Genomic DNA, 22,695 nt, shown 5'->3' on the forward strand with positions numbered 1-22,695 from the left:
TTAGATTTTAAAGGAAAAAGAATTAGCCGGTGTTAGTAAAGGAATAATAATCCATTTGATGTTGTTGTAATGATTCAATTAGAAGATCCTATTAAAATGTTTAATGAACTAAAACAAAATTATGAGAATCATAAACAGCATGTTAAAGATTTTACAACAGAAAGTCTAGGACAAGTTAGAAGCCAGAAATAGAAGATCAGTAGACGATGTTGGTGAAATTAATGAAAAACTTACTAATTTTAAGAGTCTTTGATAAGTTTTTAGTTTAGGATGCTACGAAAACTTTTGAGAATATTGGTCTTAAATTTGTTGAATACCAATGATTCTAATGCTGTCAAATTTCAAAAATTAGAAGAAAAAATTAATAAGTTCGAGGAAAATCTTAATATAATTTTGGAAATATTGATAACAGATTTAACAGATTAGGCGGCTAAGATGACTAATTTTTCCCTAAATAAATGGCGTCTCATATATTGTGTGAGATGTAAAGAAAAAAAAACTGCAACAAATGATATAAAATACTATGCAAATATCAATGGAGTTAAAAGAATTTCTGGAAAATGTGCTGAATTGTAACGCTAAAAAGAGCCAATTTATAAAAACTTGAAATTTTTTCTTAATAAATAGAGATGGCGGGACATTACAGTGCTTTCGATCTTTTTATATAATGCAACACGAAGAGATTTGAAAAAAGAAACATTGGGATGAACATTTCTCAAAAATATGAATTATCCGAAAGACTATGATGAGATTATACGTAAACAAATTGAATTGGTATAACATTGCAAAATATCAAAATCTGTCCCAGAGTTCATTCAAGAAAATATACATTATCAATTAAAAGATCATATGTCTGTTCTTTGTCTCTATCAACACTTGAGTATAAAGTTTTTGGATGAAAATAAAGATAGATACAGTTGATTGGAACAATATTATAGATAGCGGTTACTATCCTGTGCAAATTTTATTGAAATATGTGACCGAGATCGCAAAAATTTAAGGAAGAGAATCCTGAATATGACGAAGTAGATCATTAAAAAATGACTCTAATCTTTTTAATTATTTTACTGAAATCTATATCTTTTCTTATATGAACATACATTAAATCGATGAAAAAAAATGATACATGATATTTAAAAATTTCTAAATTTTCTCTTATTAAATGGCGGACTACAGAAAATATGCTAGTGATATTGAAAGGGCGGAGTTTAAAAATTCTATCCAATTAGTAAACAACATTTGAATGAAGCCGAATAAAAGAAACTGAGTTTAATATTGATTTTTGGAGATAACTTTTGCTCGTCTAACTTCCAGTTTTATATTTCTGGAACTTTAACAAAACAAGATGGTCAAGCATATCTTGGAACTGATAATGTTAGATTAATCGATAATTTTATACCGTTTTTATTTTCTAAGATTGAAGTAAGAAAACACAATAAATTGATAGAAGAAGTCGAAAACTGTGGCCAATTAAGCACTATTAAAAGGAACTATTTGTATTCAAAAAGTGATGTTATTTCTCAAAACTTCTAATGGCTTTGAATCAGATTTTAAATTTGGTGTTTTTGAAGCAGCTGGAAATTTATCTCATTTTGGATTAGGATTTTTTGAAAATGTTACTATTCCGATCTATAAAGGAGGATTTTATCTAAGTTTTATAAGAGCAGAGCGATGATGTGATTCTGAAGACTGCAACTGGAAATGTTATGCCTGTTGATGGAAAATAAACAATTACAGATTTTTTTTATTAGAGTTCAATGATTGATTATAAAATCACGAGTAAAATAAGGTTGATTGATGAAATTACAAAAAGTCAAAACATTATGTTTAATTTTCTAGATTGGCTAATGTATTGAACAAAAAGGTATTTCCGGAACAACTTATTCGTTCGATATCACAAATATTTATAGAAAATATCTTCAATCCCAAGTTCGTTATCATAGGTTTTCAAACAGATAGACAGAATAATCAAGAAAAAAATCCTTCATAGTTTGATAGTTTGGATGTAAAAAAATATCAGAGTAAAAATTGAACGGTTCTTATTAGTCCCAGATGAATTACAAAATTTAAACATTTCAGGAGGTCTTTTCAGAATCATGTATCAGATGTATCAAGATTTTAAGAAAGTTTACTGTAATAATAAGGAATGTATTACAATCCTAAAGAATTTTTAGCGAATAGACCTATTTATGTCATTGATACAACAAAGAGTATGACAAATATTTCTGGTTCAAAAGAACGATATAATTATCAATATGGATTTTCAAAAAGCTGTTACAAACGCGATTTGTTATGTTGTATGTGGTTTCTGAGAAATTTTTAGCCTATGATGTGATTAAGAACGATATTAGAGAAATCAGTAAAAATCACGTTATTTTCACTATTATTCATCGGATAATTTTAAAACTTACAGAATTGTTAAAGACATTGATATAAGTATTCATTTTTTACTTTCAAAAGAATATCTTAAAAAAATGGGGAATGATATTAACAAAAAAACTATTCCAAGGTCATCTTAAGGGTTGGACCGGAAGTTATGATTTTAAAAAAAATACTTTAATATTAATGATCCTATATACCAAATTTCAGCAAAAAAGCTCCAATAGTTCTCGAGATATAAGAGTTTTAAGATAAGGGGGATGATTGGGGTAGTTTTTGAAAATTTTGTTATTTTCATGAAATTTTAAGTTGAACTCACTTGTTTTTGAAGTTTCAGATTTTTCTGATAATTTTTTTTATTTTTTTTATGAATATTAAGAAATAGGGGATGATTTCACCCTTATGGATAAGTTAAGTCGAAAGAGTTAAGTATTTACTATATGTGTACCAAATTTCATTAAAATCGGTTGAGTGGTTTTTGAAATATAAAATTATTAATAAAATTTGTAAACTAGCACTCCTAATTGAACAACTTATATAGCAGAGATATAGCTTATAACTTTTGAGACTCTCCGTAGCTCAGTTGGTAAGACGCTTGCCTTCAAAGCCTGAGGTTCTGGGTTCAAATCCCAGAGCTTCATGGGCGCGCTTTTTATTGAGGAAGACATGGTTGTCGTTCAGTGGTTGGGGACAAGTCTTTACACGAGTGGCATAGTGTAATGACTATAGAACAAGCCGAGTAATGACAACTGTGGTTGGCGCGCCATTTGCTTCCTCACCTTTCCACTTCATTCCTTAATTCCTTCTCTTCCTTAATTCGTTCATTTACATTCATCATTCACATCGTTTCTTTAATACAACATTACACTTACAAAAACACCCCGACACAAATTCCCTAATTGAATCTCTCCATCAACTTCTACACAGTTGTTACCAAAGAAAAAATGAGACTTGGGAACAAAAAAATTCCAGAGTCTAAGACCCGAATTACAGCTCCTAGCCATTAACTTGGTTGGACAGTAGCAGTGCAGGGCCAAGTCTCTAAAACAATAGACACCGTAGAAGTTGAATGTGATGGTGATTCCCATAGCGCAAAACACGCACACTAACAACACTACACCAGAGACACAATCATTCATTTTGTATGTCTTTCATTATATCGTAATGAATTGCTGAATGGTAAACGTTTTCTCTTTTCTTCGTCAGAACCACACACACACCCAATATATCTGTTCGTAAATGTTTTTTCCATATAATTTATCCCAATCTACAACCAAAAGCGTGATCTCTTATAAATTCCTTTGATAAATCTTGTTGTTTACAAAGACTTGTTAAAAAACTAGCTGTATGCATATTTCTTGTCAGTATGGGATATTGTCTTCTCAACATTTCAAACAAATAAGCAATGAAATTTAGCATAAAAAAGCGATGAAAAATGTCAGATTGTTGGTGTTTTAGTTTATTCTGTAAAAATCGGAATATTTTTCTTATTTTTCTATTATTTAATTTAAAATCTCCTATTACATTTAACATATTTATACTATCTAAGTTGTCTGTAATAAATTGCATTGAACACTTTTTAGTACTTAAAAGTTCTCTTGAATTCGTTTTCATTTAAGGATTCGTTTTCACTTAAGGAAAATATCAACATTTGTTTAACATTATTTAGGTAATTCAAAGAAGTCTTTATAACTATTTCCTGTGGTAAAGTTCTTTAAATGCTAGTAACACTGAAGTGATTTTGGAGAGTTCATGTTGTTTGATGACTATTCTAGTAGAATAGAGTTTTTATTTAAGAAAAATAATTTGCTAAATTCATATTATTCTCTTTCATTCCTTCTAAAACTTCAAAAATATACTCTTTCGCTGATTGAAAAATCTCGATTTCTTCCGGAATAATCTTTGTAATCATAGACAAAATATCCTAAATAGTTGTACAATAGAATGAAATTTATTTCTATTTATCTCTGTTGTAGAAATGTAAACACAAACTTTGCGCTGAAAAATTTATATCTCGGCAGAGTTAGTTCCATAATCTCCATTTATAAAAAAATCTTTTTTGTTTAAATGGAAGAGTATAATGCCAACTGTTACAAGTGTTATAATAGAGGAGAAATTATTGATAAAAAATATTTAGTTTGTAGAGATTGTAATTTAATTTTGTACGAAAGACCTAAACCTAGGAAATTTCGAAATAAACTAACACATTTGAATAATCTGCTTAACAAAATTACAATACGGAGGTGAAAAACAAACAAAATTTGTTACAGAATTTAGAAAAACAGAATAAAAATTTTTACTTATCTCTTGGAACCATTGACAAAATTATTTTCCTTTTCAAAGAATACATTAGGTTTGTAGGTATCGATACACACGTTTTATTATGAAAAGATATTACCTGTATTTTTTCATTATCTGGATGTTGAATTTGTCTACGATTTTAAGCCAGAAATCCTCGATGATTTTATAGTACATTTGGAGAAAGTAAATGAAGAACCTCGTCAAACAATGAAGATGTTGGCAATGTTCCCTCGACTTCTCGAGTGATTGTTAGCAAATTTCATTTTTTCAGTCTTTAAATTTTTTCTATTTAAATGGAGTTCTTGAAAGAGTTAAAATGATATTGGAGAATGTAAGTTTAAAGAGTATAAGAAGTTAAATGAATTGGAAGAAAGGAAGAAACATAGAATCTTGAATTTGGAGGAAAATGAAAGATAAATTCGGGTTTACAATAATTGCCGAGTTGGAAGATTGTAAAGTACACTTGCCGAACAGATTTTTGACTGTTTTGGATGAAAAAAAGATTAAAGAATTAAACAAAAATGAAAAATTTACACTTGATTGTTACTGGAAAGAAGACTATAAAAGATAAAGAAATTATAACAATTAACTTTGTAGAATAAAGTCTTTTCAGTTGTGCTCTAAAAAACTTGCAGTCCCTCCCCACGTCATAGTACTGTTTTGATAACCATAGTTTGGTGTCTTTCTTCATAGGAATCACATGGAATATTATCTACAGTAATACCTTTTGTTTCACACAAAATGTGGCTATATTCTATAAGAAAAATTCTATAAATGCTCTTTAATGAATTGTGTTGATAAATCTTGATACTCACAAAAATTCCTAAGAAATTCATCAATTAAGTCTTGATTATCTTGAAAGAAACGTATAATATGGGAAAAAGGTCATAAAAAAACGATGAAAACTCTCTGTTTGTTTATTTTTTACTTTCTTTTCAATATCTTTTCGTAATTATATTAAATATGTAATCCCTTACTTTTTTAGTTTTTTGCCGATAGTAAAAACACTCCATTAGACGTTTTTTCTGCAAAAGACTTTACAAGTTCTTTGAATTCTGTATCATTTAAGGAAAGTATCAATGTTCTTTAAAATGTTTTGGTAATTCGTTGAACTCGTTAAAATTGTCTTTCTTTGTAAGTTTTGAAATGCTAGAAACTGAAGAGAGCTTGGTGGTGAGTTCATGTTGTTTTATTTAGTAGAAAAGTTTTTTATTAAAAGTACAGTATGTTTTTAGTAAATAAAAATGTTTTAAATTGATTAAATTTTTTATTAAGATTTCGAAGATTTTTCCTTTATTCGTAGCAGATTTGACAACATTTTACAAAGCACAGCTTAAGAAAAGTAGAAGCAAACAGCTGTAGATTTGGTTAATTTTTCATTCCACAGAGTAGATAGTAATGTACCGATCGCTTTTGGAGACGAACGACTGTAGATTCGGTTAATTTTTCATTGAGAGATTTGCTGTGTTATTTCTCAGCTTCCTTTATGGTACATTGAACAGTATTTTACATTGCTTTTCCGGTCGGCTCCGAAAGTGCGCCAGGAACCCCATATTATTATCTACTTTTATAATATATATATATATATATATATATATATATAATATATATATAGATTTTATGGGTGATAGGAAATCCACCTGAACCTGGGGAAATTGCAGACCTAAAGTTCAAAGTAAGGATCCAAATTCATCAAAGTAATTATTTTTACATAAACTATTACTATTGTGTACATATTGTCCTAAAATATTGACATGTTTTAAAAAATTACTGCAAAAAGTAGCTATTTCAAAGTGTTCCTACTGTGTATAGAAAAATACAGTGTTCAATTTTTAAATATGAAAAAGTGAATTAAAATTTGAAAAATTTGCTTTTTATTTTTTTACCTAAAAGAAAAGATTATAATCCAAATTGTACGCAATTAAAAAAAATTAGTTCAGTTCTAATTATTAATGTCCTAAAAATATTATGTACGAGGTGTACATAATTTTTATATTAATTTTTTAATTACCGCTGTTATATATAAAAATATACGTTAACATTTTGTAACAATTTTTTTATACACCCATACTTTCATCTACTTTTCTACATAATTGCCAACAACATTAAGGCACTTATCATATAAAAAAATGATGTGATGAGACCTTGAGTTCATTTTGCCGCATGTGGAAGGACTCTGTCAAACAGAAAAACATGTTTCTCGATAAAAATGTCATAGAGAACAGTTTTTGAAACTTGAAGAAAATCTTCTGATAACAAATAAATTGTGAAATGTCTGTTCACTTTCACTATATTATTAACTTTCTGTACCAAATCATTGGTGATCATTGAGGGTTGACCATTCCATTTCTCATCTTTAACATTCTTTTGGCCACCTTTTAAAACTCTCACTCATTTGAATGCCATTTCAAAACTCATGACGTTTTGTTCATACCCTTCACAATTCTGACAATGAATTTCAACTGCTTTCACCCGTTTTAGCATTAAGAAAATAAATAAACAATAACAGCACGTACCTCACAGTTGACGGGAATTTCAATTGATGAGGGAATTTGAAATATCCATTAACAAATCAAAGTACTATCGATTTTTGCCGTAATTTCATCTGTGGCTTACCAACTGATGAAGGTAGACAGTGCGCAAGCATGGGACACCACCAGCAGCGGTGCAGTGATGGAATTTCAAAACGGTATTTAATTTAAAATACACCTTGTATAACAGTAAAAATTTAATCTTTTCCTTTTTTATATATAACATTCTATATCCCTTAAAAGGAGCTGAACCAGGAGCAGTGGTAAGGTGATCCACTGGAGAGTTAAACACATTGTGAGCATTTGACAAATTCGTACATCTATAAACTACTTTATAAGTTGTGTGTAATAATTTAATTAAACAGCAAAACATATCTGTATAAAACACCTTTAGGAAAATAATCTATTTATGATATTTAATTCAAATTAAGAGACACGAAGAAAACAGTAAAAAACAATAACTACAGTAAACAATTAAAAACAAATAACAACAACAGAGTAAAATGAAACCACATTAATTAATACTATAAAAATAATACATTAACAAATAAGTGTATTAGTACGATAATATAGATAACAATTTTAAACTTTTTCAAAGGCACATACTTGATGCATTTTCTGGCTATGTAGTTAAATAATTTTTTTAAAACTTTACTCAGGGTTTGTTCTAATCTTGCTGAAAGTAAGTAATGATGATTTGTCCATGAGTTTCTCTTCTGTATTGAAGTTTATTCAAAGACTCCTGAACATCTATTTGTCTATAGTATATGATTTGGTAGTTATATTTCTGAACTGTTTGAAAAGCAGTACACATGACTCTATCTGAAACACACTTAATTGCTTTTAAAGCACCCTTTTACCATTTAAATGTAATTTCATAATGCAAGGATTGCCTGAAAAAGACATCATGTGAATGGAAAACGCATAATAAGCAGTTATCAACATACCAACATAAAACAGTTTTTGTAGTGGGCTATTTTAAAAAGAAAAATGACTTTTGATGTATAAGTATTGACTAGTTGTAACCTGCTGCAGTTTCCAAAACCAACTGCTTACTTAATTTTATGAGGAAAAGTACACTGATAGTTTTATCTCTCACCCACTGAGAATTTTAACTTCAGTCTTGGACATGTACTACAACTGAAATATAATTCTGTTTAATTAATTCCATCAATTTATAATTCTTTTACTCTTTTTAAACCCCAGCGGCATTTAGAAATTCTATCTAAACAAATAGAATAATATATTTAGATTAATTTCATTTTATTAAATTTATAAAAACTAAAAATATTTTTTAAATAAATAAATTATTTTAAATTTTTTAATTTTATTTTTAATTTATATGAATAAGTACTTCAATTCTATTGATATTTCTAAAACATTAAACAAATGTTATTCCATCATATGGTAATAATTATAAAACTGTCAAAATTCATTTCAGGCAATGAAGATTTCTTGGATCAACTTATAGGGATAAATTCTACAACTTATCACTTATAATGTGTACAGTCCTAGTATGACTTACTGGGATTGTCTGGAATAGAAAATTCAACACAAAATAACAAAATTTGAAACCCACCCACAAAAAGAACAGAAAGTAAATCTAACCTTTAGTCATGTCGTTGGCCATGGACGTCAAGCAATAGTCGAAGAACATCTGGATAGCAGGTTCTGGTACACCTTTTAGAGCCTTCTTCAGAACAGCCCTAGAGGAAGAATAAACAAAAAAATTGTATCTATAATCCAAAATATAAAAATAGTGTTTCTGATCTCAAGGATAATCCCTCAGGAATGTATTCCATGAGACAAAATATAATTTGTACATGGAAAACAAGAGTCTGCAAAAAGTGGATCACCCAAAAATGGGTTTTCTCTACTTTGACTGTTCCCATAGGTTAGTGAAAATCCAATTTTTGTTTGTTTGTTTTTATGTCCATGAATATTACCTAAGACAGAAAACACCTTTTAAATTATTAGGAATGGGTGTGAACACACAAGTTAACAGGAATGCTAAAACAAATGTTCACATATTTATTGTTTAATGTGACTAGGCATAAGGACGATCTTCAAATAACAGGTTAGTAAACCCATTTGTAACAAACTAAAAAGTACATCAAGGAATGCTTGTTTGTAATTACAAATACGGTAACAATAAATTAATATTAACAATCAGATAGAAACAGACGCAACATAATAGGATGAGTGTGGAGGGTGAGAGAAAGGGAGATGTAGCCTGTTTAAGCTGTAGTCAAATTACAATGGCTGGCATCTGATATTTCTCAGAATTTCCTAGTAAGAAGCACAAGTGTGAGTGAGGTGTAGCCTTGTTATTGGATAACATTTGATATTTCTCAGCATTACCTAATATGAAGGATGACTGCGAAATATAATTAAGATGTTGCCTGGTTAATATCCATTGTTTCATAGTAAATATTATAACAAATACCAATTACCAAGGAAGTCGGTCAAGATAGTCCTACAGTATTATGTACAGACCATATGACAGAGTTTGCAGTTTGGACAATATTGATAGGTGTCTAAAATTTACATTCTAAATTCAAATTTTTCAACTTCATCACACAAAGGCAACATTTACAAGGGTTCATATCAGCCAAAGTATTATTATGTCAGGTTACAATTCTGACTCCAAACAGGTAGTTTACAGTATCATACGTCAGTCCCAGAACACAGATAAGTTTTGAATAGTATTTACTGTACTCTCCAAAGTTTTCACATGTTCATTTCTGTGACTAAACTACAATGTGATCAATTTACCTTATATCAGCGTTCAGCAGACAGAGAGGATACTCGAAAGACTTGGCAGTAAAGGCATTGTCAGTGTGGTCTACAGGAAGCTTGGTGTTCAGCCACGATGCTAGTCCCTTCAACCAGACTAAAGGTGCTTCAGGAAACCTCATCTGGCCCACTTCCAACACATTCTCCATATCCTGTGCCGTTATCTACCAACACACATAATCATACATAAGGCATACGGATACTCAGAGAACTTGGCAGTAAAGGCATTGTCAGTGTGGTCTACAGGAAGCTTGGTGTACAGCCATGATGCCAGTCCCTTCAGGAAACCTCATCTGGCCCACTTCCACTAAGTTATTAAAAGTTACATGTAAACACTGAATGACTCATTCACATTTTATATAATTTTATTCTACACTTTTTAGCTCAAAACTGTGAATGAAGCAAATTTTCTCAAAAATCACTCATGAGATTGTTGTATGTATATTATTATAACTAACTAGCCCATTAGATACATTATTTATTAAAATGCCACAAACTTATTTCCCGGGAAACTATGGTCCAACGTTACAAAACCCTAAATGTACATGTTTGCTTACAATAGAGCTGGAATGATTACCCACAGTGTTTTTATAACCGTAAATCAAAATATTTTGAATTCTAATAGAAGTGCTTTTTAAACTTTACAAAATATTCATGTTCTACTCAGTATATGTTTTATTAATGAAAAAATTATGTTCCAATAGGATATTGTGGGTAAAATTGTTATCACACTATTTTTTAACTGTTTTCATACACAATTATAACACATCTTTCTGTAAAGTAGTACAAGTATGGGTTCTAAAGACTATTAATAATGCAATCAAGGTTACAGTACTATAACTCAAATTTGTCTGTGTGTGAATTTTGTGAGTATGAGGACCAAAAGCTGTTAATAAAGCAGTTCCAGGTGTCCTACTTGTAAATAGGTATCACAATGATAATATGAGTTTACATAAGATTCTAAAAATTAAACTACCGGATACTTACCAAGGCGACAGCAGCTTCAATTGTTTTTGGTGGTTTATTCTCCTTCACTGGCTGCTCTTTCTTCTCTTTTGGTTTCTTCTGTGCCTTTTTTGCCTCATTCTCTTTGGTCTTTATGGCCTTCTCCACAGGTTTGGCTGGCTGTTGTTTGTTAGTGTCCAATGCAGCGTATAATGTCTTCACTTGAGCCAGGGGTACTGAGAATATTTTTGTCAAAATTACAAATTATACATTACTTCAATAGAAACATGCAACACTGAATTCTGGTCAGCTAGAACTTTCAGGACTATATTCTAAAACTCAGAGTGCTTACAACCATTCCTAAGTTATGAAACTTTCAATGCATTGGTTTTATATCATTTGAAGTTTCTGACAACAAAATGAGAAAAACTTTGTTATTACACCCGGGTACCATGTGTATCCAAATATTTTTATAAACTAAAGAATAAAACAAACAGGCCTAAATAAACATAATGTTTATTTAGCACTATAGAAGGAACTGTGGTATATACCTTTCTTTATTAGAAAAAAATCAAATAAGTCTTGCGTGAAGTATTTGGAATTTAGCCGAAAATAAATAAAATGTGAACTACATCTAATTTTATAATTTCTTAAGTGTTTATTTAAAATAGGACATACATCACTTATTGTTTTAAAGATGACTCGTTTACCATTTCTGAATTCATGCCATTGCAATAGTTTTAATCCTGAGAATTTTACAATGTTAAACATTCATCCAAACATAGTACAAGCTATTATAATCATCAGCATGTGATGTAAAAAACTGTAAGAGTAAGGCATACAAAAGTTTATTAGAAAAATAGACTGACAAATAAAATGTATAATATATTATATTATATATTAGTATATATCAATCAACAACTGTAAATACGTTTTTATTAAAAAGAACATTAAATTTTAGCATACAAAAAGTAATTGTTAAGCATAATGATAATACATAAAATTTAAAAATTTGTTGTATTTAACTTGCATTAACTAGGAATGAATTACATATAAAGGATGAGTGCTTTACATATAATCTCATATACATATAGTTATTATAATACTTAGTTTTATTTTAATATGCTTTGATTTCAATCATAATTCATATTTATGATACATTTAATACAAATGTTTTTTATGAACACAAGAAAGCTTTGTCAATGGTGGAGTTGATTTTATTTTCAGTTTATTAGTGTGTTTAACATTAACATTAAACCAGTAATTGCCTTATTTATGTATGTATTATGTCAGAATTAAAATGAATCTCTCAGCTGAATGAGCTGGCCTGTAAAAAGCTAAAAAAAAGACAGCCAGTCAGATATCGTACTTCTTGATGGGCTGTGTAAATCCAAACTACTCTTAAGAATTAAAAAATCATTGTTTGTCTGATTTCTGGAAAAGAAGTGAATAAAACTCACAATGTTGCACAGTCTAAACTTTAAATGATTGTTCAAAGAAACTATTCTTCAGAGCATTTTTACTTTAACTGTATCCACCATTACCTTCTTTTTGCATCTGAAAGACGACCATATTTGCTCCTCTCACGGTTACATTTATTTCTTTCCCACAAATTTCATATAATGGGTTTTTCGGTACAAGTCGAACATGTTGAAGCCACGAAAAACGTGTCTTATCATCTTTAAAACCAATGTTGTATAGTTGTCTAAAATTGACTGCCATTTTTATAATCAATATTCACGTATGTAAAATTAAAATATTACATGGTATTATCTGAAAGTGTTTACAGCTGTTTCATACCCTTCTCCAAATTATTTTACGCCTTACATTAATTATTATTATGTTTGAATTAAATTGTAACAATATTGTTATATTTTATTAAAAATCACTGGCTTTAATAATTTGTAAGTAATTATAGTAAGAATGATTTGTGTATTCAAATAGTTTAGTACTTCTAATCGATAATTTGGTTTTTAGATTCGATTGTCGTGGTGACCATATTTTATACTGCAGCCTATGACACTTAATAATAAACTGCAAATGCATTTATTATTACACCATAGAGACAAGCCTTTATTCACAAAGTGTGAAACTGTTGTAGAGGTAACCAAGGCCTTGGTTATCAGAAGTCTGGTAAAGATATGAGGGTGTCGGATAACAATAATGACATTCCTTTCAAAAGTAAAGCTAACTGTAGGAAATTTATAAGAATATTGCAGGCTAATGTACAATGCATACGTAACAAGCTACTTGAGCTTGAACATGTGGGCGAAAGTCATAAGATAGATGCAATTTGTGTTTCGGAGCACTGGATGACAGAAAATGAAATTGACTTGTTTGTGCCCAGTGGATATTTGCCTGCAAGCTTCTATTGTAGAAGAGAAAAAAAAATGGGGGGTCGGGGATTTTCTTAAAAAGTAGTATAAAGTTTGAAGTTTTAGATTTTAGTCAGTATAATGCGGAGTTAGATATTGAGTTGTGTGGTGTCAGGCTGATTGAACAGAATATCATCCTTGTAAGTCTTTATAGGTCTCCTCAAGGCAGTCTCAAAGTTTTTTTTTGACAATTTTGAATTGGCAATGAAATCAATCTTTAAAAAAAACAGCCTGGTGACAGTCTGTGGTGACTTCAACATTGAAATGGCGTTGATTGATCAAAATATTTCTATCAGTTTCTCTAATTTACTCAGATCTCTAAATTTTAAACTGTACTGTCAAGTCTCCAACCCATGCAAAGGCATGTATAGATAGGATATTCTGGTCAATTTCTCAGAGGACTTGTATAAAAATTGCAATATGGAGTATCAATTTTGCCGATCATAAATCTAGCATGATTAATATTTATGTAAGACAATTGGAGAATAAGAATTCAAAAGAGAATATGGGTAGTATTAAATTTGAGTTTAGAAAAACAAAATGCGGCACAAATAAATAAATTTATTATGTTTTTGAAGGAGGAAAAATGGAAATGAATTGGATGAAAATATGTTATTGAACTTAGGGGTAGAAACAACTTTTTAATAATTTTTTAAAGAAATATGTAGACTTGTGGCACTTTAGCTCTCCACTAATCAGTAAAAGTAAAAAGAAGAATATTAATAGTAATAGGAAAATCAACTGGTATAATGATAAATTGGCAGAAGATAGAAATGTTATGTTAAATTTTTTTAATGTTTTATAAATGCCTTAGAGATAGGGGGTCAGAGCAGACACCTGTAGCCTACAACGTGTATTTAGCTTCTAAAAGAACTTACAGGTCAAATCTGACCACCGCAAAAAGGCAAGCTTATGAGTGCAGTATATAGAGACATCAGCTAACAGTTGTAAGGCTGCTTGGGAAATAATCAATTTGGAAAAATCTCCTGCTTCTTCCAAAGATATTTACTTAGATCCTGAACTTACTAACCAGTTTTTCCTTGATTCAGTCACTGAGCTCTCAAACAATCTGCCACAGAATAATTCTCCTTTCATGGATTTATTGGGTAATATTCCTGTTCCTCCTAACTCATTTCAGTGGAAAGAAATTAAACCAGATGATTTAGTTAAAATGGTTTCTAAACTCTCAAATTCCAAAAGTATGGACTATTACTCCGGTTATCTAACAATATAATCAAGAAAACCATCCATGAAATCAAAAGGCCATTGGCTATTGTCTTCAATAAATGTTCTGGAGGCGGGTTTTTTCCCTGACTCTTTAAAAGTGTCAAAAGTTATTCCTATTTACAAAAAAGGTGACAAGAACAAGCCGCAAAGTTATCGTCCAGTTTCTATTGTCCCCATTTTCTCTAAAATTTTGGAAACCATCATGCACCAACAGCATTTTTTGTATTTTGAATATTTCAATCTCCTGTCTGAATCACAATTTGGTTTTCGGCCAGGCAGGTCCACAACTTCAGCGGTGTTGGAGATTGTTAGTCATACCCTTGTGGCCTTCAAGAGGAGGGAATCAACGGCTCTATCTCTCTTAGATTTAAGCAAAGCTTTTGATTGTGTCCCCTTTGATTCAATCATTCAAAAACTCAAATATTATGGTATTTCTGAGAGTGCTTGTCAGATTATTACCTCTTATCTATCGGATAGAAAGCAGTTTGTATCTATTAAGGGGTGTAATTCTTCAATGAAAGAGGTAACAATTGGAGTCCCACAGGGGTCTGTATTGGGACCTTTCTTTTTTACTGTAATAATTAATGACCTGTCAGTGAACTTAAATGTAAACTCAGTTTATCTATGCGGATGACACGTCTCTTTTCTCGAGTAACCGATATCTGGGACGTTCTTCAAACAGAGATTGAAAATGCTCAAACCGGAGCATTAAATTGGTTCACCTCCAACAAATTACATTGCAATCCAGAAAAAACTCAAAATCTGTTGCTGAGTTTAACATCTAAAGAAAAGCCTCATCCTGTAAAGTTGTTAGGCTTTGTTATTGATTCGAAATTGACCTGGGCTCAGCATGTAAATAATGTGTGTATAAAAATCTCAAGAGTCAGCTATTTACTATGGAAATTAAGAGCTTTAATATCAATAGAACATCTGAGGTCTTCCTATTTTGCACTGTTTCAATCACACTTATCTTATGGTCTAATTCTTTGGGGTCATTCTTCTGGTGTATCGGATATTCTCATCATTACAAAAGAAAGTCGTCAGAACACTGTGTGGAGCCAGGTATCTTGAACACTGCCGACCTTTGTTCATCCAAGCTAAAAATTCTTACAGTGATCAATTTGTACATCTACCATATCCTTATCTACACTAAAACTAACTTACATTTATTTTTCACTAGGCAGCATTTTCATTGCCATTTGACTAGATTCAGCCATAAGCTTGACTTGCCGCAGCATCGCCTATCAATAAAACAGGCTCCTCACATCAGGTAAATTGTGTCAAATTTTTTAACAAATTACACGTTTCGGCTCATGACACTTCCATTATCTAATTTTAAGCACAAATTGACCACCTGGTTACAGAATAATCCATTTTTATTCTGTAGAGGAGTTTTTTTACAAACTGATGTTTGCCTTATCTTTTAAGCATAAGTAGCCTATTTATCTGTCTAATTGTTCATTCATGAAATGTCTTATTTATGTATCTTATTTAATAGCCATTGTTTTTAATGTATAAATGTGACTGTGCCTATTTCATTGTAATGATCAATGGCAATAAAGTTATTTGACTTTGACATTATATATCTAATCATAAAAAACAGGTTTTTACTTCAACTAAAAACTATTTTACAGTTTGATGCTACCATTGAAAGTATTAATTTTAACTTAGCCTACTCTTGAGATTACTTATAGCCTATAAGTACTATCTTGAGAATGTTTTTGCCTAACAGTGAGAGGGCACACTAAAGGCACTGATTCACACAAAATTGCTGAAGGAACTGGGTCAGCCCATTCAACCAATGGATTTCAAAAATTTTACCACAATTTAATTTTTCTCCATTGTTATTATTCTATTCACTTCTTAAGCATTCCATACTTGAAAAATTAACAATTAATTTGATGTGGGTAAAATAAATATTCAATACTCACATAACTCCTCAACTTTAGGAGCATTTTCCACAAACTTCTGCTTCTCTTGTTTGGAAAGTTTCTTGGCTTTTCCACTCTGCTTATCTTTTTTGTTTTTCCCAACAACTTCCCACTGACCAGACATGTTCAAATAAAACAAAGCTATGCTACAAATCTCGTAAAAAATTCAAAATTCCTTAAGGGTTACTAACCGTTACTATGAATAAAACCTTATGTGTGTATAAAATACTTTATTTATATAATTTTACTTATTAAAATACAAAAATAAGTGATGAATAGTTATTAATAATTATTAAAAATTCAACAGTAAATATATTATTACTTCCAAACCGTCAGATCTTAGATGTAGAAACACGAAAATGCAAATAAGGTGGTAGTAGAAATTGTTTATCTCTATCAGTCCTGCACTCTGCAGTCAGCTGTAAAAAAACTCCAACCGTTTACATGTCAACGTCACCTGAAGTGACGAGTTGTGTTGTGAATGTTGTGATGGAAGTTGAAACTCTCAGGCAGTAATGCCAACAATCTTCAAAAGAACAACTCAGGACGTATTTCATTACTAATGGAATATTACTGTAACTATAATATTATCATACTATCTTAGCCACTCTAAGCTATAACATCTGAATTTATATACATTTGAATCTTAAATAAATATAAAATATTGTTTTAAACACAACATAGTTTGTCATAGTTTACGTCACCATATAGAAACAATGATAAGAAGGTACTTTACGACCTAGAAACTAGTGTTAATCATTAAACAAATTCGTTTATTACCAAAAATTGCCATAATATTATCGTTTACCACAACTTAAAAAATCTGGAATGCTTAAGTAACATGTGGTACGGCGGAGGTCAATCATTTGAACTAAATTTTCGGAAAAAACAGAGGACAAAAAACTATTTAACAATAGAAAAAAAGCAGTAGTATTTGTGCTGATTTATTGGACGTAGAACACCCAAACGTCTTAAATTAGGTTTGCGGCTCGGAGGGTCACTCATGGAAAAAAAGTGTTAAACGCCCGGGGTAACGTTACGATGCCCGGTCCAGTGGGTCCGACCGCACAGGGGAATATAGAGCAGTAACTGTGAGTCCGCGCCGCACGAGGATATATAAAGCAGATAAACTATGTTTACTTTCGTGGAAAATGTGGATGTGGCTTAGATTCGTCTCATTTACAAACAACTACAACAATAAAGGTAAATAATCTGTACACTGATATTTCATTTATTCGTTAACACTATGAATTGATCTGATTAATTGTTAGATTGACACAAAAGGTTTGAGAATCTGAGTTTATGAGTGTTTATGTCATACTATTGACAAATGTTGATAGGGTTAAGTAAATTATTAGTTTAAAATCACTCCTTGCAATTTTTTTTCCCCCCCCCCAAATCCGTAATTCAGTCGATTGAGATGAAAACAGCGCGGTATTGCTAGTCAAACATTTAAAAAAATAACAAATTATAACCTCTAACCTGTCATAACAGTGCGAACCAAAACAAACGGAACTAAACCGACCAATCGACCACGCGCGGGAAGTTAGGAATTTAAACTGTGTTTAGCAAGAATTTCAAATTCCCAATTTTAGTAAATGTTTTTATTCAATTCTTACCATTTACAATAACAAATTTCCCCCCCCCCACCCCCCCCCCCCCCCACCCCCCCCCCCCCCCACCCCCCCCCCCCCCCACCCCCCCCCCCCCCCACCCCCCCCCCCCCCCACCCCCCCCAGCTCAAATAATGAGCCGCACACAGTTTCTACCCGTACCCGTGCACCGGCGTCCCAAATATGCGCCGCTCGGGGCACCTCAAATAGACTGACGTCCCATATTTGCGCCGCAGTTTGCATGCCACTATTATTGCCTTGAAAATTCACTGGTCTCTTTTAGAGGCTTGATACTTTTGTATTGGTCTATGCGGATGTCTTTCTCACATGTGGGACGCTTGGTCTCTGGATATCTTAAAAATTATGTCCCGCACAGTTGATAAACTTGTTCATTGCAGCCTACACTGTTCTTGTTGTAAACCTCACACCACGGGCTTCTTTCTTCTGAACTAGGGTTAAGGTTAAGTTTTGTTAAATCTTTTTCCACCTGCTAGACGTCTCCCTGTCGAACGGTGTCTACATTTTCTCAAGGCTTGCCACCAAAACAACCTACCTGAAGTTCAGGGACATCGTAATAAAAAATTACATTCAGATAGAGCCCATGCCAAGGAATCCTCGCTCCAGCCACTCTTCACAGTCTGCCCATACTCCCGTGAAGCTGTAAAGCGTCTGAGATGCCATGTTTGCAGAGAGAGAAACCAGAAGAGGAAGCAAACATTTTATACCTGCTCCGTCTGCAGAGACTCAAATAACAAACCGTTTGGCCTATGCATGCCAACTTGTTATAACCAGTGGCACAATAATTAGAATATGAATGTGTGAGCACTTAAATATAATGTAACGTGGTAAATTCCTGAATATTTGTGTAAATTTAATAACTTATATAAATGTTCACTTATTTTGTAAGATAGTTATGACATATGGGTTAACAGTCGTGTATTATGTCTTGTAGAGTAAAAAGAATCCCATTCGTGTTTTGGTACCACGAAATAAATAAAATAAACTTTATATCTACTTTATTTTCTTATATTCTACTTTTTTAATTTCTAAAATTAAAATTATTGTAGGCCTATAGCCGAATAAGATATGTATAATAATACATTAAATGAACCTATATTTATATGACTCTGTTGTTTGAGCTTTTGTACCATGGAAGAAAATACTCTCATAATAAGATATACATGTTTGACTGAAACTTACCCTAAAACCTACAGTAACTGAGCAAATAAATAGTGGCTCATATATGGGATGCTTGGTCTATGTTAAGATTTTAATGCTATAGACCGAGCGTCCCACATATGCGCCGCCGTAATAAAAAAAAATTACACAAATCAGTAATATATCAAATAAGAACAGTACAGACGTACATTTTAGGTTATTTTGTTGAATTATAGCTCAATTTAACAATATTTTATCCTTGGTCTGTGGTTAGTCTCACACCAATTATTCTCGGTCTGTGTTAGAACAACCACATTTTGTAACGTTGGTCTGTTACGGTGATCCGGGCGGCGCAAATATGCGCCGCCTGGTAGCGAACGTGTTAAATCACCTTATTACAACAATTGACCTATACACATAGTTCTGTGCTTAGATTAAAGCAGACTCACTGCAATGCAGCTTTATTCCTCATTAATTTTTATAGGAGTTAAAAGGTTAGCTAATATTATAAATACTACTGATGCTCAAATTGTAACAAATCTTACAGATAGATCTTTTAATTATTATTATAAATTTTGTATTACAATACTGTTACATATAAGGAATAATCAGAAAGTAACGTTTTGAATATCTAACAATACAGTTAATGTTAAAACTAATTTTATTTGTACATGAAAGAACATACCATAAAGCTATTTTTGTACATAATTCCCACCAATGTTCAAACACTTATTGTAGTGGGTCACCCGCTTTTCTATACCTTCACAGAAACTTGCCGCCAATCACTATAGCCATGACTCCACAACAATTTTCACCTCATATTTAGATAAAAAGCCCTTGTCATCTATCTCATGTCACATGTGCAGGAACAAGTGGTAATTGAACCAAGTCTGAGGTGATCAAACTTCTCACAAAGAAACTGTTGAACCACCACAAGTGTATAATCAGCAGTATGGGACCAAAAGCATTGTCATGGAGCCACACAAATTCCATTACTGAGCATTTCTCTCCATTTGTTTTGCATGCCGTATTTTTTCTTCAAATCTCACAATATCGTGAGACACATTTATGTTTTAAACCTCTGGTTCATCACTGATCAATTCATCACTCATCAAAATCATCATTGATGACAGAAGGCTGACCAATACACAAGCTTTAACATTTGTTCGACCTTCATTATACATTCCAACCTAAATCCTCTCCATTACATCACTCATCATGGTGTCTTTATTGTCAAAATCATATTCCTTGCGTTCATAAATACAGTTAAAGCACAAATCACAAAGTCAGTGGAATCAGTAGTTGTCTTAAACCCTTAAAAATATATACAGCAAACTGAAAACACAATGTGGAGATGGGGTACAATGAAATGGTACTTACTTCCTAAATACACCTTGTAAAATGGATGACCTAATATGAAGGTTATGTTAAACTAATACTGTAATAGTATCAGAGAAGTCAACAATATTAATATAAATTAATTACAAGGATCCCAAAATACACAAATAGAAATTACCATAAAGGGTTGATTTTATTTTTTTGTCTGGCTCTCTGCATGAGAGAAGTGATCCTGGTTAACACATGAAACACAGCTGATGCATTATGTTAACCTACATTGCAGCTTACATTTATCTGTACATTTATCAGACCATACTATCTTAACTATCCTATATATATACTCGATATTAACACCTGAAATATGGCTGATGCATTGCATCAATTTAAACAGCAGCCTAACATTCTGTAAGGTTATTGTACCTCACTCTAAGAGTTAAATTTATATAGCTGCCTTGGAGAATGCTACTTGTGTTTCTGAAAGGCATTGAATCTAACTTATTAAGAACACCATGCACTGAGCAAGATAAATCTATTATTTATTCCCAACATATATCTTCTGAAGATTTCAAGAAATTCAGGTACAGGAGATCTATGCATCCTGCAGACAGCTACTAAGTAGAAAGAAAAGGTTTTATTTTAGACTTTATTGACAGAGTATCAGATCCATGTAGATATGAGTCAGTCAAATGAAAATGAATTTACCATCACTCCTATAATAAACAACCAAAATCTGTTTTCTCATTTCTATCTTTCGATAAGACACAGTATTCGTCATATATATGAGCTAGCATCCTCTACCTCCCAGTCATGCCTCTATTAATACAATGCCACACAAGGCCATGGAACTCAAATAACTAATAGAGTAAACATTTTAAATTATGTACTTCTGATATTCTGTTGAAGAACAATGTTTTTATTGCTGAAATATACTGTACCTTTGATGATCATATTAGTATATTTTATTTAGTAAATATTGAAATTTCAATATAAGCTAATATTCTGACAACTGGTAACACAAAAATACAAAGTAAATTATGGCAAAGCATCAACGATGACAGCTAATAAGATAGTTAATAGATTATTACACACCTTTAAGACAATATTTTCATTGTTTACAGAAAGAAGGGTGGAGCCATCGTTTTCTCCATCCTCCACCACCTACGACTCTGGGAAAAACCAGTTTTCATCCGACTCCTTTCCGAATTGAATTACGTTCAACTTTTATTTCATAATATTGCATTTTATTTATGTATATTACAATAATTTTTTCTAGTAATATATTTACTTTTCTATACATACAATTTTAAAGACAATGAGATGTATCTTTCAATTGATTTATGTCAAATGTTTTTTGTTTGGAAAATTCCTGTGAAACACTGTGCCGATTTGGTCACAGAATATGAACTTGGAGACAAAAAAATGTGTTTTTTTTTATACATTTTTCTTATAAAAGAAACTTACTCAATATACTGAAATGTAATAATGTGTTAACCATATGTTAATAAGTGTTGCATAGATCAAACCATGAGATCATTATTAGTTAAATTTTATTTCAGGTTAGAAATAAATATGTTAAATAAAAAGAGTAAGTATTAGCCAGATATACATTTGCAGTAACTTTCTTAACCCCTTTACGTGCTGGCTTATTTTAAACCTATACTATGCCCTGGCTGGGTTTTTTGGTCCCAAATATCCTTATGCACTGACTAATTTAAAAAAGCATGTAACTTATGATAGAGGCATTACATAATTATAAAACTGTTCTTAAGTTTCTATTTTTGCAGTTTTTGGGGGAAGGGGAACTGTAGGGCATGAAAGTTTTTGTTAGTGGAGGTGTTATTTAGGTTAGTGTTATTAAAATGAAAACAATAATGCGCAAAAAACACCTAAACTATGAAAACAGCAAATAATAAATTCAAGGATCAATGACACGATTGTTTACAATGCAGTAACAGAACGAGTGACTCATGACACGGAAAGGCCGTAGCAGATGGCAGATAACGTGAGTGGCGGAACAGTCTCTTCCCCCTCATCGCCCCCACCCTAACCCAATAACAAAAGCTGAGTTGGTGCGAAGTCAAGAGGCAAAGATGTCAGAACT

At 31.6% G+C, this 22,695-nt stretch overlaps 1 protein-coding gene across 2 annotated transcripts in view; it reads right to left on the reverse strand.

Moving 5' to 3' along the window:
* LOC124354522 (transmembrane protein 214-B) overlaps positions 1 to 16,946 on the reverse strand; it is a 53,749-nt gene extending 36,803 nt beyond the window's left edge. The window contains exons 1-4 of one of the 2 annotated variants that reach the window (XM_046805051.1): positions 16,486 to 16,946; positions 10,995 to 11,188; positions 9,987 to 10,171; positions 8,820 to 8,917 (exon numbers count right to left, since the gene is read on the reverse strand). In XM_046805051.1, the coding sequence (XP_046661007.1) occupies positions 8,820 to 8,917; positions 9,987 to 10,171; positions 10,995 to 11,188; positions 16,486 to 16,609 (601 nt within the window). In that variant the 5' untranslated portion in view covers positions 16,610 to 16,946. The remainder of the gene's footprint in view (positions 1 to 8,819; positions 8,918 to 9,986; positions 10,172 to 10,994; positions 11,189 to 16,485) is intronic. The other variant, XM_046805050.1, reaches the window with a different exon arrangement.
* Positions 16,947 to 22,695: the final 5,749 nt, after the last annotated feature.

This window comes from Homalodisca vitripennis, chromosome 2, assembly GCF_021130785.1.
Source record: "Homalodisca vitripennis isolate AUS2020 chromosome 2, UT_GWSS_2.1, whole genome shotgun sequence".
In the NCBI taxonomy this organism is placed as follows: Eukaryota; Metazoa; Arthropoda; class Insecta; order Hemiptera; family Cicadellidae; genus Homalodisca; species Homalodisca vitripennis.